General features: G+C 41.8%; 1 protein-coding gene across 1 annotated transcript; it reads right to left on the reverse strand.

The window, feature by feature from the left end:
- Nucleotides 1–1,339: 1,339 nt before the first annotated feature.
- Nucleotides 1,340–17,221, reverse strand: vps37ba (VPS37B subunit of ESCRT-I a). Its single transcript, XM_046035682.1, has 4 exons — nt 17,033–17,221; nt 11,916–12,087; nt 6,953–7,035; nt 1,340–3,968 (listed from the first exon to the last, which is right to left on the reverse strand). Exons 1-4 carry the CDS (start codon nt 17,135–17,137, stop codon nt 3,495–3,497), a joined length of 834 nt encoding a protein of 277 aa, XP_045891638.1. The 5' UTR covers nt 17,138–17,221; the 3' UTR covers nt 1,340–3,494.
- Between the last annotated feature and the right edge of the window lie 92 nt (nt 17,222–17,313).

The following is a 17,313-nucleotide window of genomic DNA, read 5'->3' on the forward strand; positions in this document are numbered from 1 at the left end:
ACACAGTAATTATGCTTATGCTCGACTAGATTAGATTTGACCAATTTAATAAAGAAAGAAAAGAAAGTGACTCTGCCTGAAGCTTGTTTACTCCCTAACACACACTGTGAATCACGCCCATTCTAAAACAAGGCACTCCAGAGGTGGGCGTGCCTCTGAAGTGTCTTTGCCCTGCAAATGAGTATGACTTGGAAAATTATTCACCAGAAGATGCACAGCTCACAGCCCAGTTCATCTTGAATGTATATATCATTCAATTGAGTAACCGGAGACATCAGAAGGGTTACTAGAAGTTTTTTTCACAACAAAAACGCAATCGTCCGTCCTTTAGATTGGACATAAATGCAACATTACAGGCGCAGGGGTGCATTCAACACCACAACATGTTTAACACATTGTTAACGCGCTACAATGACGTAGTGTATTATAATAAGTATAAGCATAATAATAATAATCTTTATTTATATAAGACAAACGGGGGGGGGGAATTAAAGGAACAACTTCAAGAAACGAGTGGAGAGACATCAAATCAAATGCAGATACTTCCGTGCACCAGGACTCACTGGAAGTTTGGTGAATAAATTAGGTGAATAAAATGCCGCCGCCTTTACAGTCACTAGATCTCAACTCAGTTTCACACCTATGGAAGAATTTGGACCAGAGTGCAAGACAGTGCTCTCCACCATCTCCATGAGACCAATTATAACATATCACAAGGAGGAATGGTATGTTCCGCAGTCTTTGCAGACTTGGAGGCTCCTGGTGGCCAGACTCCATACTAGAAGACACTTAATGCTGCTTTTTCCTTTAATTTGTTACCCATCTGTATATCTAAAATCTAATTTGGAGAGTGCGAGAAATAACTGCTTTTAAATCACACAGGAGAAGAACTCCATCTTGATCAGTTAAGTTATCAGTAACTTGGCCTTCTGTTCTAGTACTAGAAACATTGTTTAACATAACTTTGACAACTTTTGCATTCAACTATAAATATTCCTGTGATTTTTGGAGATAATATTGTATACCATTATTTTCCAAGTATTATAATAAAATAACTAATTTTATGAAGCAATGTTTTTCTCTTCACGTTGTAAGTTATGGCCATTAACCTTTCTCAACATGGAACTATGAAAGTTGTTTTTTTTACATTGGGAGTTAAGGATAAATGTCATGTATTATCAACCCAGGAACACTAGGTGGCTGTCTTGTTTCATTTTCAAAAATGTTGCAAAACACAATGCAAAACTCCAGTGTGTTCTCATGTCACATAACTGCATACAGCAAACAAGTCACATGTGTTCACTGTGTAATAACAAGGCAAGTGGATAAAAAAAACATGTAAAAAAAACTGAGATTTATTGAACTTGAAAATAGCATTAAATTCCACTTGAACATTCATTATAAGTCAATACCTACAACATTACACTGAAAATATCACCACCACATATAAAACAATGGATACAGAGGATCAGTTCAAATGTAAAAAGCAGCTCAACGGCTAAAAAAAAGTATTAAAGAGGACTCTTTAGACTGAACACAAAGAGCAAAGGCCATGCACAAAATAATTATCCACTATTAGTTGTTAGAAATGCTGGTTCATCGAGATGTTGATGCTTCTGCTATTTCTGTAGTTTTGCCTGCTGACAAGTATGCCTTGTCCATTCTGTGGTCCACGTCCTTGCTTTGAGGTTAAAGTATTATCACCGAGATATGACAAAAAACATTTCAGAGCCCTGTTATTTCACCAATTAAAAAAAACAAAGAAAAAAAAAAAAACAGCAACAACACATGCAAACATCTCTGAAACTGACCCCAGCCAATCCTCAACGTAATGGAGGAAGAATAGAAGAGAAGCACAAGCACCGCTAGGCACAAAGCCTGAGGGCATCTCTTGTCTCTCTGGCACATGTTCAGTGTCGCTCTACTATGGCCTTCTGCTTCTAGTGAGAAAGCAAAGCCTGACAGTCTGACGCTGCCTTTTTGTTTTTTTCCTACCTTCTGGTGGAACACAAAATCAGTAGCAGGAGGAGACGACCAAATGCTTGGCCATTTTTCTTTCTTTGAAGGGTTGGGGGATTCTAACCTCAACAGCTGAGCATAGAGAATCAGCAGGACGCCATAAACGTCACTTCAAGTGTAGGCACTCGTGGCTCTTCAACAGTGCACAGCGACAGCAGTCGGGAGGAAAACAAATGAATATCTTTCGCACCAGAAAACATTTCCTCCCAGGTTGACTTTGCAAGTTCCTCCTGTAGAAATCTGTCTTTCTTTCTTTTTTTTTTTTCTATTTTTTTTTACAAAAAGAGTGTTTCATCTGAACATCACAAACAGATATGTTGGAATGGGAACAACGGTAGATCGCCTCACTAATTGTTTCACTTGCATAAAAAAAAAAAAAAAATAGAGTGATGTGGGAACTCTTTGGTGCTCAGTGTGACAGAAAACTGACCAGGACCATGCGTATGAGATCCAAAGAACTGTTGGCATCATCTCCAATCCCAACTAAGGGTGTTGAGGACAACAGACAACATAAAGGAGTGTTGCATTACAACAGAAACCTACAGAAAACAACACACATCAGAAGTGTACTGTATGGCTATACATAAATCCTTCATTTCAGGCAGGGCTCTACAGGCCTGGTCATTGATTACAACAGCTCAGACACTAATGCTCTCCTTCAACTCTCTTTTGACGTCTGCCTGAGATGGACCGAGTACACCATCTTGAACCAGGCAGGTCTGGACTCGCGAGACTCACCCACATACTGGAGAAGAGATCCACCAACCAAAGCCCTCTTTTACACATGTTAATCAGTCTATCCTGGCTATTATTAACATAACTCCATTAGTACTATATCATTAAAAGATGCTGAAATTCAAATATGTCTACGTACCTTGCAGATTTTTATATTTAAAGAAAAATCACAGCATAGATGCAGTTTTGCCTGAATATATTTTCATAAAAACTGCACAGTAATTTGGGTCTCTCTTTGTTTGCATATCCATTACCAGTAAATTAGTATGCTGCAGATGGAAATGTCTAATCAAACCCTTTTTTTCAGTGACTTAAGTGCTCCACAAAAGCTTGAGGAACATGTTTGAAGGGAGGTGAGAGACTGAAAAGTAATGGGCATGCAGAGCTGAGGGCACAGCTCAGTGACCCATAGGCTGACACTTGTTTCAATACAGCCTGCATTGGGCCCTTCCACTGAAGGGACTCAGGCAAGCAAGAGTCGAGGCTGATCTCGTCACGTCTTTTTTTGTTGTTGTTGGGAGTGTTGATGGGGTTGAGAGGTGAGCGCGAATCCACAGAGGATATTGGAGATCTGCTTCAGCTGAATGTGACCAGACCAGCCAGCACGGGTCGGCCTCCTTGTGATGTGATTGGTCGTATTCCAAGAACGCCAACGACTTAGAAAAATAGTTCTCAGAGCAGTTCCAGTAGGGATAAGTCCACGACACGCACGGTGTCCTGTGAGTGGCAACTGCTTTTATTTACTGCATGATAAAGCCAGGCTGCGGGGCCATACGAGGTGGGGGCCTCTGAGGCAAGGCTGGGGGGTACTGAGATAGGAAGTGGTTGGGGTAGCCAGAGGAGACGTTGGGGAAAGGCTGGCCTGTTCTGGGGGGAATTGGCGGGTATGGCGATGCTGAGTAGAAGACAGGAGGCTGGGGGTCAGCGGTGAGAGCTGGACTTAGAATAGGTGCTGGCTGGGACGGAGGAGGCGGGGGTTTCCTCCTCGGCTGGGCTACAGGGGAATTGCTGATGTCGGCCTCGGTGAGCAGGGACACGTCCTGAGATCGGGAGGTAGGGACTGACGCCTGGGGCAGACGGTGGCCATTCAGCACCATCTCTTGCAGCTTCTCGATCTTCACCCTTCTCAAGTGGGCCAGCTTCCTATTACTCTGGTAGGAATCAACGAAGGATTCCAGGGTCATGTCGCCATCCAGGAAGGAATCGGCCATGTTCTGTTGACAGAAGTAAAGAGATTTTGGACAGTTTAGAGAGAGAATAGAGAAGCCCCTTCTGTCTCTTATACAACACCAAGTTAAGAGCCAACATGAGTCATGACGATGAAAATAGCATCCAGGGAAAATCACAAAGAAACAAAGCCAGACACCCAAACTTCTGTGGGATTTAAAATGTTTATGATCATCGAATGATTATATCTTCAACCATTTATTCAGTAATATTTCAAAAATAATGTCAAATAACTTGTAAATGACCAGAGATTGAATCATCAACTACACAAGTCTGATGTTTAGATTTAAACTCTGAACATTGATGCTGCAGTCACACCCTGTGTCAGGATCTGTCGCTGCAACTTTACAGCACAGTCCTCTTGTGGTCAAACTCGTTTGAAGGTGACCTGACCTGGGACCTCATACAGAGAACACAGACAGATACACCCCCAGACTGCCAAATATGGTCATCACATCCCTTTGAAAGTCCTAGTAGCTAACAATAGAGATAATGTTGCGGACATGGGTAGCAAGCGAGAAAGATAAGATAAAAATGTCATAGACAATAAGGGTTTAAGATATTGTATCGTTACAGGAGCAGACATGTGAGAAGGTTTCCCAGCATGCACTGGGGCAAAAAATCCCTGAACATTTTCACTCTTTCCACACTCCATAGAATAGTTATGAAACTCAAATGAGCTTACACCGACGAGTAACGTGGTGTGCACAATTGGTCATCTCTCTGCCGCGCACAGAGCTGACTTCGGCTGAAATGTTGTTATGGGCAATGCTACTCTACACATATTGTTTAATGGCAAACTTTAGCACCTAGACACTGAACAAAAAAGATGTTTGCTATTTGCCCCAAATATTGTTGATTTTTTTTGTTGTTGTTCTTACTATTGTTATTAAAAACATGGGGAAAAACACATAATTGAATGACAAACAACATATTAAATACTTTCCCAGGTAAAAAGCCATGTGAAAAGTAATTATATTTAACTAATAAGTGAATGTTCCTCAAGAAACTGTGTGTGAAGCCAGAGACTGGTTTCTTGGACGGGGCACTTAATAAGTGGGGGGTATGGGGATCCTCCCTTAGAATTAGAATAGATTTTGAGCATTAAACACTTAATTTCCTGCATTCTGGTGAAGATTTCTGCTCCAATTTATGGTGGAAATATCTTATTATATAGAGGGAAACACAATATTCAGGTGGCAGGTGACAATTCAAAATATATAATTATAATAGAATATAATGTAGTGAGGTTCTCAGGAATTCTTTATTGCTTTTAAATATTTTATATCCTCCCTGCTGAGTCAACACACATGATTTAGTCTTACCTCCTCTTTTGTGTCTTCTGTGGGGAAGTAACCTACTTAAATTAGTTAAATTAGTTTGTTGCCCCTTTTCATCCTAGTGATAAATTAATCCGTTTTAATTCAGTTATAGACTGGACTTTGTTAGCTCATCTGTTAATAACTTATATCATAACTTCACTGAGATTCCGTCAGAATCTCTCCCACGTGGGCTCTCTGTGTTCTCCGACACGTAAAGAAAAGTCGTAATATTAGGAGACTAATTAGCCTATTTAAAGAGAATTCATTATATTTTACTACATACCCTACACTGCATTATATTACTGGAAGTATCCCTTCGACCGTGACAGACACAGAAGTGGATGAGACGACGAGGTGCTCATGCCGAGGGAAACCGAAACCAACCGACAACATCTGATCAGGCAGAAATCTCACGACAAATCCACACACGTTTCAATCCCCAACAGAGCAAGTCAGGGCTTTCAGTTTTTAACGTTACATTTTTATAGCCTACTGAAACTACGCTATATGTCGTCACTCGCTGGTGTTGCAGCGAAGGTGCTTTCAGGGTAACCCCGACAGCGAAATATACCTCTTGTAAATGTGTAACCACTGCGACAAGAAGACGTTCACGGTGTATTCCTCAGAGAAATAAACACTTTCCACGGTAATATCAAGAAAGAGAGCGTCAGTTTACACAGTAAACGGCATGTGGGTAAAATTTTACAGATGGTACTCTGACTACCCGTTCCTGAACGTAGCACGTAGCTGCGCCACAAGTAGCTGACGGAGAAAAAAATACACCGTCTCGTCCAGTCGCAGTGGACTAAACTGGAAGGTTTTAATGTTGCAGGCCACAGTTTTTTTGCAAGTAGTTTAAAGTCGTATTGTTGTGAATCTTTAGTGTAAATTCGCCTTAGAATTTCCAACTAACAAACGCCCCCCCAACAGCAGCTCAGCGCCCCCCAATCGTCCTCAGAACTCCCCCTGCGGCGGGCAGTACCACCCCCGCTGAGAAACACTACTTTAGCAGATCCTCTTGGTCTCTTACATGAGGCCACAGATGCTCAGTGGTGCAGCACTAGAGAAACAAGACAAAGGAGGCTTAAATGGCATGACCTCACCCTGACAGAAACTATTACATCGTTTTCACAATAAAAACATAAATGAGACAGATTATGGGCCCGCAATTTAGGAAGTGGTTTACCTAGGATTATGCATGTGCGGGGTTTGTTGGTAAGCATGGTCAGGACGGTTTCCAAATGTACACACGTTCTCAGGCACAAGAGGAAATAGAGAATGTGGGTGATGCCAGAATTAAGGAGCTTGAACAAACTGGGGTCCATCAACAAACATTTAGAAAAGACAGTGGTGACTGAGGTAATATAGGGATTTAAAACCAACTTTTTCACCAGCGCTAACATCATTCAACAGCAGCCACACTAACAGGGCTGCCTGCACTGACAGACAGGTAGCTATTGCAGGGATAAAAATTGGGACCTCTAAGTCAGCTATTCTGCCCTTCCACATGCTCTCCAACAAGAGCCTCACATTTGCACAACGAAGCCTCTGTAGGAGACAAGAGCTGGTAAGGCAGGTATCTGAATTAACGTCCAGTGTCACTGAGGGAAACATGAAGTCATCCGTGGAGAGAGCAGTATAATGCTTACCTCTGTCTCCTCTTCTATTTTGGCTCCCTCCGCCTGCAGTAGGGCCAGCAACGTGTCCAGGGAGGTGTTTCCTGACTTGTGGTCTGTCAAATAACAAGAAAAAGAGGAACAGCACAAATGTTACTATTCTGCTGGGCCTGAACTGAGAGAAGGCGTGTCCAGACAGATTTAACATTGTGTTATAAGAAAAACCGTGTATTCAGTATTTACTGTGCAGTCAAAGCAAAGCCAGCCCACACCATCCACCATACATGTAAATATAGAGAACTGAAGACTTAGCATGCAACATCACACGCTAAACACAAGCTTATCATACTTTTTTTAAGACCCACATTCATCTTAATGCTACACTTTCTGTTGGAATTAAATTTAATAACTGAAATGTGAAGATCTGTCAATACTGTAGGCGCACTAAGGTGTAATAAAGATGTTGCATTACCTGATTTTTTTGTTATAAGGACTTAATTGTAACAATGTCTACGCACTAAACCTTGTGTTATTTTACTCTTTTTTGGTTGTCTTTGTAAAAAAAAAGAAAAAAAGAGCCGTTTGTCTTTAAATCAGAGCTACATTTGTAATATTACAATACCACAGTTCATCGCCTCTTTTACACAATCTTTTCAACACATGTGTGACACAAGACTCCGTGCTCAATTTCCAAAAACCGCTCCCCCAAAATATTCCCTCAGTTTTTAAGATGAAATGAACGCTAATAATAACAGATTTTAATGAGCCTGTCACACAAAGCTAGGGCAGGATATGTGAGATCTGCCAGTATTGGTTCTTTGACAGACACATCCAAACAACCTTAACGCCTCTGTTTGCTGTGAACTTGCAAAGCCCCACTGAGCCGACTGAAACTGACTCCGTTGTCTCTAAGGAGGAAGCCTGTTTTGTTTGTGTTCCTAAGCAGGACTGAAAGTCAACACCAACTGGAGCTGGGATTGCATCCCCGCATGGTGAAACTCTGGCAGTAAGCCTAATGACACATCAGTAGTTACTGATCTCCACTATAGCATTGTCAACTCACCGTCATTACCCAACCCTAGACACAATATTGTGGATCTCTAATTACAGGAGTGACTCCAGTCCAACCTGAAATGCTATTCTACCTTAAGCTTCCTTCTGCGCATGGCAAGCAGGTGATAAAGGTCTAGAAAAATTCACTTATGCACTGGTCACTGAGTGCAATACAGGTCCATCTTAAATTAAAACATTTCTGCATAATTGATGTTGAATATCTTTCGCTCTGTGAGGCTGTACTTTGGTGCAGAGGTGCTTACTGTCACTATCACCAGTCATGGTCGAGGAGAAGGTCCATCATTTCGAAGGCATTTTATATAACTAGCAATATTCAGTTTTAAATTATATAATGTCTTCTGTCAAAAAGGTGTCATTAGCATGCCCTTAACTCTCCTCCACACTATCACTTGTGAATTTCTAACAAGTTCCAGGGTTAATTAAGTGTTAAAAAGGGCAGATGAGTGATGGTGATTAAGTGTGTGAAAGGCAAAAGAAAATAAGAAAGTACAACGTTGACGAAAGGCTTGGCCACGCTACACCTTCTGCTCCACACTTTTATACTTTGGTATCTGCTATTGAGCACACCAATAAAACACATCTATAAAAAGGTATGACCACAGTTAAAATATCACACAATTTTATCATGTTGGTGTATCACTTAAAACTTGTCAAACTGGCTATGACTGGAAATGTAATACTTAGCTTGTCAGACTCCACATACGCACTGGTGCAAACACACAACCTCACACACTTCTTTGCTATTGGTCCAAGGTCAACAAAGTGAAAACGAGAAGCAAAGATGTAAATTTGCGCATGTGACCCTGCCCTCAGAACAAGGTCACAGATGGTTAATACTTACAATGTAAGACTGCCTGTGCATCATGCAGCACAGAGACATTCATGATTAACATTATGCAAAGAGCAGCCCGACCACTTTTCTTGTTAAATTCCACAGCAAGAGGACCTGTTTTTTCAAACACTGAAAGAACAAATGAAACTTTTTGTATAATTTCTGCGCTGGGTGACTTTGACTTACAAAACCAACAAAAGGGCTTTGAGGGATTCCTGAAACAACAATTAGCCAGACCAAATTTCTCAAAAATTGGTCAATTTACTGCTAATCCAAAATGTTATCTCTGATTTTCTGGCACTAGATCCCAAAAACTCACAGTGGTTTGCCAAATGTTACTGGCAGAGTTTAAATTGAATAGAAAACTGTTCCTTTTTGACACAGCCTTTTTTCCTGGGGGAACTCCCATTCCTTTCTGTCCCGCTCCCTCTCCCATAACAGGACGGACTCTTAGGCATATCAGCAGCCCTCCTCCACACAAAGCGGTGATTCTCTGGCTGAGCCCGCAGAGTGCCCAACACACATAGTCTGGGCCTGGAGATCATGAGACCATTTAGTAAATGAAGCCACATCGACCTCTGCTGTGAATCTGAGTGGGGAGCTTTGGACTGCCTCACTGCCTTTCTCGCTCTCTCTCTCCCACTCTCCCAACTCCCCTGCCTTCTGGTCGCATCATCCAGCACTCCCTCCCACCCACTCCGGCTGTTTTGCACCAGCTTGCCTGGCAGCACAATGGCCCACTGTGGGCTGCTGTCCTCAGAGGCAGTGGGTGGTGGTGGTGGTGATGCCCTGCCATTTTGGCCTCCAGAGGTCAGTGGACAGTGAAGGGTAATACAAAGGCCGCACTTTTCCAGGAGAACAGGTTGGGGAGGGCGTTGCCGGTGGTGTAGCTGTATGTCGACATCAACACAGCAAGCTACTGTATATGTTGGATCTCTCATCTGGGTCAAACGGCTGCATTTCTCTCAGCTCTTAAGCATCGCTGTCCGTCCCCAGCTGCTCTTCAGCAAATCCACAACCAGGACGGCTGGTGCATAGAAGGAGGGGGAGGCGGGGGGACACTGGGTAACCTACATTTGACAAAAGCCATCGCTTGCTGACGACAGACAAAAACCACAGACCTGCATCAGTCCCATTGACTGCTGTATGAGAAATGCTGTCCAACAAGACAGGCTTCAAATTATAAAGCAAAAGGTTGTCATCATCGCCTTGAAACCTTAAATGAAAACTTAAAATATCTGCACACATTACAACTACTGTTTAGTAGAACCCTACTTTGCTGTAAATAGAGCAGCAAATCTGTTTAGATAAGACTCAACTTCTCATCTGGCCTTAAAGTACTAAAAACTACAACATCTGACAGATTGCAAAAACTGCTGCAACCTTTGTGTGTACTGTATACATGGCAGCACCAGCAGAGTCTGCATGCCTTGCAGGGAAGAAGTCAAACTTTTATCAGCGTAGTGAATGGTTGGCATGCTATTTTGAGAGGGTTGCTTGGCAACCACTGCGTCAACACGGTCACAAGTATCGTCACTCCGTCTTCTTCACACACTAGGTACAGTGAAGGTGTGTCGGTGTGGTACATTACGGCCCTCTAAGCCTGTCTTTTCCAGTACGATCCTGCAGTGGAGATGGAACTTGCTTAACCTGAACAGAGAGACTCCTGCAGCAACATGACAACAGGGCTTTTAGTGAAGGCTCCAGCCTCCGATGGGAAACGTGAGAACTGGTGAAACAGGTCTCTTCAGCTCGTGCACATGCAGAATAAGAACAACATGGAACAAAACTTTACATAACACCCAAGCTTCCTACGATGATGATTGACTGTATGAAACATGGACGTGGTGTCCGTGACGTCACCCATAGGTCACTGAAGAGCGCTTGTGAACCTCAAACGTGGGCGGCTCTGGCCTTCGCCATCTTAGCAGTGTATGACTCCGGCTAATCCAGAAAATGGGCAAAGAGGTAGAGCAGAGGCTGAATGAAGCCTGGTTGTTGAACTACCTAACCTGTCACTCAAAGAGGGCCCACCCTTAATTATGCATAATATTAAGCCTCAATATAATTTAAACGTGCAAGTTATATAAAAATGCACTACTCTACAGTTGTCACAAAGGGGACCAAAACTGTTTTTGTACAACGCTGTAAAAGAGCCAGCCTTAGGCGAGCGTGCGAGATGGGGGGGGTGTGAAGAGTGCTGCAGCACCCCCTATTGACAGGGAGGAACACACAGTGTGCAAATTACATGTGCAGACCTCATAATGGGCACTATTGTTACTATATGACGACATAAAACACAGCAGGTTAGTGCTGAATTCAGAGGATGCTCTGGTTGATATTACAGTCTAATAATTTGACGTCAGCACCTGTTTGCACTCTTTTGTCATGATTATAGGAGCTACATTGGTGTGATGTGCGGATCAGCTCTGACAATATCTAAATAATCATGTGTGCACAAATCATCCACTGGCCTCCCAACCCAACTAATTATTTTCTCAGATTCATCCCACCTCTACCGGTCCTTTTAACTTTTCATGTGATTTCTTTATTGTGTGTTTTCTTTAACGGTTTACTTTAATGATTAGAGAGGCTGCTGTCAGTCATTTTAAATGCTTCCATGGGCGCAGTAATGCAAATGCAGCAAAACTAAAAACTGTAGGTGAGGACAGGACAGACAGAGGAAACTCTGCTGAAGAAACAGAATTCAACTTTTAGCTTTTAATTAATTGCGATGCTCTGATGGAGCTCAGGATTGATCAGGAGGACAGCTGCTTTACTCCAGACTGTTTCTCTGTCCTGGACTGTGTGTGAGACCTTTTAGATGTGGAGAAGAACACAAAATATTCATTAACGTTAGATTCTGACTGATCCTACTGATCCTGGCCTCAGGTGGCCATTTGAGGAACTACTTTTCACTCTTAAACAGAAAGCAGAAACTCCAATCACGTAAAGCCTCACACTGAATGTCTTCACGATTTCACTCTGGTGATTTAAATGTTGTTAAGCGCTGGGTTACATTCAAAATGAAAGATTAAATAATAAATAAAAATGTTTCTCTTTCTTGTGATAGCTGTACTGCTGCTGTACCCAGAGTAGACTTGCGAAGCTGATAGGACTCGAAGCTCTCCTGAAGACAGCTGTAACGTTTGGTCAGCTGCTCTTTCTTGAGCTCCAGTCTGGGCTGCAGGGCAAGGTTTTGCTCTGCCAGGGTTCGGTTGTTGACCAGCGTCATCTCCTTGCTCTGCTGGACGTCCTGCATCTACAAAAGAAAAAAAAAAAAAAAGAAAAAAAAAAGTCAAATGTCTTTATGGCTTTACTTTTGCACATCCTTCAATCCAGAACTCATGACACACAAGAGTCTTGAGAGACAAGACTTCTCTCTTTAATACTGGACTCTAATTTAACCGTCTGAGTGAAGTACATATCTACAATGAATCTACCATTAATATGCATTCTTTGCTGAGAAACATCTAAGAAAGAAAATGAAAGAAAAAGGTTTTATAGTTGACTAACTATGAATCATCACACGGCAGTTTTCACACAACTCCCACCACATATTCACTGTCAAAAGACAAATCTTGTTCAAAGAAGAAAACTTTGTTTCTTTTACATTTATTATCTAATTTAAGCAGAGTGACACCTGCAAGGCCAGTACTGAAGATATCTGATATATATATATATATACACACATATATATATATATATATATATATATATATATATATACACACACACACACACACACACACACATACATATACACACACACACTCACACACACACTACATTCCATTGAGGTAGGACAGTACCTGGGACCTGCTGTGGCGTATTGCTGACTCACTGTGTCCAGATTCGGTTCCTCTGTCACTGTTCCCTATACGACACTCGATAGCTGATTCTATAGTGAGCAGTAAATTTGTATTTCGGACGCAGTATTATCACTTTGTGTCATCACTCACAGGTGTAGCATAATTTGGCCTCCGAGATAGAAGATAGATAACTTCCACTTGGTGTAAAGAGGAAGTGTTAACAGACTGGCGGCAAACTGGCTGCAAAGCCTCCATCACGGGCGGTATCCAATATTAACACCAATACAATAGAGGCTGCAACTAACTAACAATTTATTTTTTCGCTATTGATTCATTGGCAGATTATTTTTTTGATTAACCAACTAATCATTGGGTCTATGAAATGTCAGAAAAGTATAAAAAATTGACAGTCAGAACTTCGCGGTGCCCAAGACATCAATTGTCTTGTTTGATCTGAGCAAAAGGTAATCACTATAGTATCATCTGACGGGTTTTAAGAGGAGAGACTGCACTTTAAGTATCTTCAACACAACTCTATAGGGAGTAGCCTGTAAAGCCAAAGATAGCGGTTGTGCCGCCCCTCCCACTAGAAAGCCAATCGTCTGCTTTTAACAGCAGTTCAAGTCTCAAGCCCACGCTGAGATAACCCTGATGACATCATTAAGAGTTATATTTGAAAACTTTGGAAACATCCCTTCAGAACCACAGGAGACCTTGTAAAACAGTGAACTACCTTGTGTAAAAACCATTAGTGTGCCCCACTGCAGGTTTGAAGTGAAACCTTGAGGACAGTTGGAAAGAACAACTTGCTACAGTGTGAAAAGTGGAAGATTAAATTAACAAAAAAAAAAAGGTCTCCTGCTACTTCTCAAATGACTCATTTCACACATCCAACCAACACGTTGTATGTGCAAATATAACCAGGATTGGGCGGGATAATGTAGGAAAACTAAATATACACCGTAGCGTAGGTTGTGATTATAGAATAGTTTCTAAAAGTGAATGAGGAGGGCCTTGCTTGGTGGTTGGACCAAATGGAGACAACAATATTTCATACAGGAAATGCACCTAAATATGTCTATTACCACTGAACTTCACACAGTCATATCCCGAGGTGGCCGGCCTCCCTTTAGGAGGAGCCGATGTCCTCATTCATCGTGGCCGGCTGAAGAAGCAGACCTTTAAATAGCATCCATAACTGCAGGCTTGTTCTGTCAAACCAAACACATAATTGTTTGCTGGGAGAAACGCTCTCCAACGCCCCACACTCCCCACAAAGGCTGAAATAATCAGGAAATGTGAGTTAAGAGCTCGTCTGGATGGACCACAGACCCAAGTTTTGGAGAGCTTATGTAATAACCCACAATCAGATACAGGTGGCTGTAATACGCCAATCACAAAAAATAAATAAAACTTCTAAAATTCAAAGCACATGTTGCTTCAGTGATTCTTATGATCAAATGGCAGCTGCGACTCCTTCTTTCTTTGTTCTGTGTAACCACAATCAAAGCCACACAGATACGTGTCACAGGAACTGTGAGTCGCTAAGTGGTAAACAGACACGATAGTTGGAAACCCAACTGAGCACATGCGATAATTTATGTCAGAAAAGTACATAAATAATATAAGTAAGTATATAAGTAATATAAATTAGCCAGAAGGACATCAGGCAGATATTAGCTTATTACAGATATATCAGTACTGGTAAACATGTCAGCAGATAAGTAACATGAAATTGCAATACAGAAACTCCAAACTAGGTCTGTGATTTACTAACCATGTCATAATTACATTGTTTTTTCCTGTCAGACAGCACTGACACGCTTTGTATGTATCTTGGTCAGAAAAAAATGACAGCTGATATATTGTATTTTTTTTTTAATACCTCAGCAATCCAGTGTCTATATGACTATAATTACTATTATTAGAAAAGCATGTAAATGTTTGAATATATCCCTTTTAAACCAGCACTTGAGCAAGGCACTTGTGCACCAAGATGTTATAATAACTGTTATAAATTGATACGACTGGACTTGAACTTCAGCACGCCCGCTCCATAAAAAAACCCACTCCTGGATTAGAGAAAGCCTCAAAAAGATATAGCGGCGCTCAGCTTAATCTCAACTCGCTTCAAGAGAGTAGTAAAGTATGCTTTACATGTTGCAGCGAGTTGAGATTAAATGAGCCGAAACATTACGTGGGGGACATTATAAAACTGGGTCACCTAAAAATCAAGATCGCGCTGTCTTTAGCTCAGTGGACACTCAAAATGTAGCTGAAAAGAAACTACTGTTTTAAAAATACATCTTGCAGCCTGAGCGTGCCTCAAAACAAAAACAAGTCCCAAACAGCCTGCTTTTAAAAAAACACAAAACACAGGATGCACTGAATCTCCAAACAAATGCATGACAGCACTATTTGCATTATTCAAAAGGCAACACGTGCTGCCTTCAGTGTGTGTTTTGCAAACTGAGAAGATTATTGCCGACAGCGAAGCATGTGTCTACATCTAAGGCAAGGGTTTGTGTCTTTATACTACAGCTGTGTACTTCTCAGCACTCTCTGGTTTCACTCAACATCTTGTGACACCCACTGCCTTTGTTCCTGTCCAGTGTAGAGAGAATTTCCCAGACAGATACACCTTGGGCTCAGGCACGTCTTTACAAGGCTGATGCTCTTCCATCTCTCCTATAACCTCATGACTGCTACTTCAAGTCATTTAAGACAACAACTGCAGTGTCATTGCAGTAAACATGTCCCTCCCCTCTGTGTAACCTACGGGAAGAGGACAATGAAACCATGGAGACAGGGTGTGGATCAAAAACTGAACTGACAACACAAAAGGCCGGCTCACAGCAAACAGCTATATAATACCATTTTCTTCTGCTTTTGCAAGATGATATCTGGGGCACTTCAGGTGACACAGAGTAGCTTGTAGTTCCGCCTGTCTGGGAAGAGGGGCTTTCATCACATTTTTACGCAACGACTCCTCACTGTTACACAAAATGAGCTTAAATAAGACTGCCAGAGCGAAAGCTGTAGCACCATGACAACAGACAAGGAAAATTCATCTGTCCTGAAAATTTGTGTTTTACGTTTGTAATTATTGATCAGGTCCAAGCAGAGGTATGTATGGAGAGTAAGAAATAGGGTGGGGGTGGGTGGGGGGGGTTCTTGAAGAGTTTGCACCAGACAGAAAAAAAAAAAAGAAGAAAAATAAGAGAATGAGTACAGTGGGAAATTTTTTCAGACACCGGGGATCTGGTGGAGCTGATTCAGCAGCAGGACATTAGGGTAGATTAAAGCCCACACCGGAATTGACTATTTTGGAAGGAGCAGCAGCATGGAAAATAATCACAAGCCCAAATCCTGTATAAAAATGTCTAATCTCTTTGCACTCTCTATCTCAATATGGCAAATTTATGTCTGTGGTAAAACCTTTCTAGGGACTATGGTTTATAATCGCTCTATGTTTGGAAAAACTGAGTCTTATCGGCTGCTTATCTTGACAAGGGCAGCCTCATGACTAAGTGCAAAGCAGATTTATTGGAAATTGATTGAGTCCCTGTGGTACTGAAGCAAAGCCACAGAGTCCAGATATGAGCCCATGGTCTGTATGGAGAAGCAACTCTGAAAGTGTCAATATGTTACTTTGTCAATTGCCTCACATGTCTACCTCATGTAGCCTACCATAGTTTATGATTCTGAGTGCATAAAATAATCTGCTGAACTCGGCTTTATTTAACAATACAGAAACTGATGCGAAAAATACCTCTATTAAATAATGATGTTAGTAGGCTATCACTTGTGCTTCTGGGCGTACACAGGTTAATAATTCACATTTTAGATAAGGGTGTTAAGTTTTGTTTTCCTCGCTATCGGTCTGCCTGCGGCGGCAGGAAAGTCAGTCATAAATTGGTAGATTTGTGAGTGCAGTCTGGCATGACGACCTGCCTGAGAAAGAGTGTCGAAGCTAGGCCATTGCTTAAATTTGATTATTTTCTGAAAATGACTCAGCATTAGTTTGGCCATTTAAACGTTTTATTGATCCCACATACTACTGAATATAGACGAGCTTTTTCTGTTTGGAGAAGTGCCGTTTATTGGAGCAACAATGTCGCAAACTGGGAATCCTAATGTGTTAAAACTTGAGACAATGCTTGCCCCTGCTCCGTCCCAAGGTTAACGATTTGTACCCGCTTCTAGGTTTCGGAACACTGAAGTTCGGTTGACAACACATATTTACGATACAGTCCTAAACGAAATAACCGTTTCGTTCCCAACATGCCGAGCCTATGTTGGGAAAAACACAACAAAGGGTCGAGGGAAAAAACAGTGACCGAGAAGGAGTCAGTAGCTAACGTTGGACTACAAAAGCGAAGTAGCTTAACATACCTCATCCATCTCCTGTACCATTTTTGTGAGTTTTTCGTCATCCTCCAGAATTTCGTTGAGTTGAGTCATCGTGTAACCGCTAAACTTGTTGGAAAAATTAGACATTTTAGCTCTTGTTATGTGTTTCTCCCCTCCTGTGATCCCTCTGCTCGCCTTTCAGATTGTGACAGCTGACTGAGCTTCCCTTACAGGAAGAGACGATACAGGCCCAGTGATGCCTTCATGTGCTGTCACAAATTTGCCTTTACCGGTGTTCCGGTAAACCCATAGACTGGGTAACC

This window comes from Micropterus dolomieu, linkage group LG21 (genome assembly GCF_021292245.1).
Source record: "Micropterus dolomieu isolate WLL.071019.BEF.003 ecotype Adirondacks linkage group LG21, ASM2129224v1, whole genome shotgun sequence".
Taxonomy (NCBI): Eukaryota; Metazoa; Chordata; class Actinopteri; order Centrarchiformes; family Centrarchidae; genus Micropterus; species Micropterus dolomieu.

Bases quoted from the DNA above. Each gene is read 5' to 3' on its own strand.
- vps37ba (XM_046035682.1), bottom strand. From the start codon at position 17,137: ATGTCTAATTTTTCCAACAAGTTTAGCGGTTACACGATGACTCAACTC. The intron at 12,088-17,032 runs GTATGTTAAGCT...TTTCTTTTGTAG, and splicing joins TGGTACAGGAGATGGATGAG to ATGCAGGACGTCCAGCAGAG. The intron at 3,969-6,952 runs GTAAGCATTATA...TTCTGTCAACAG, and splicing joins AAATAGAAGAGGAGACAGAG to AACATGGCCGATTCCTTCCT.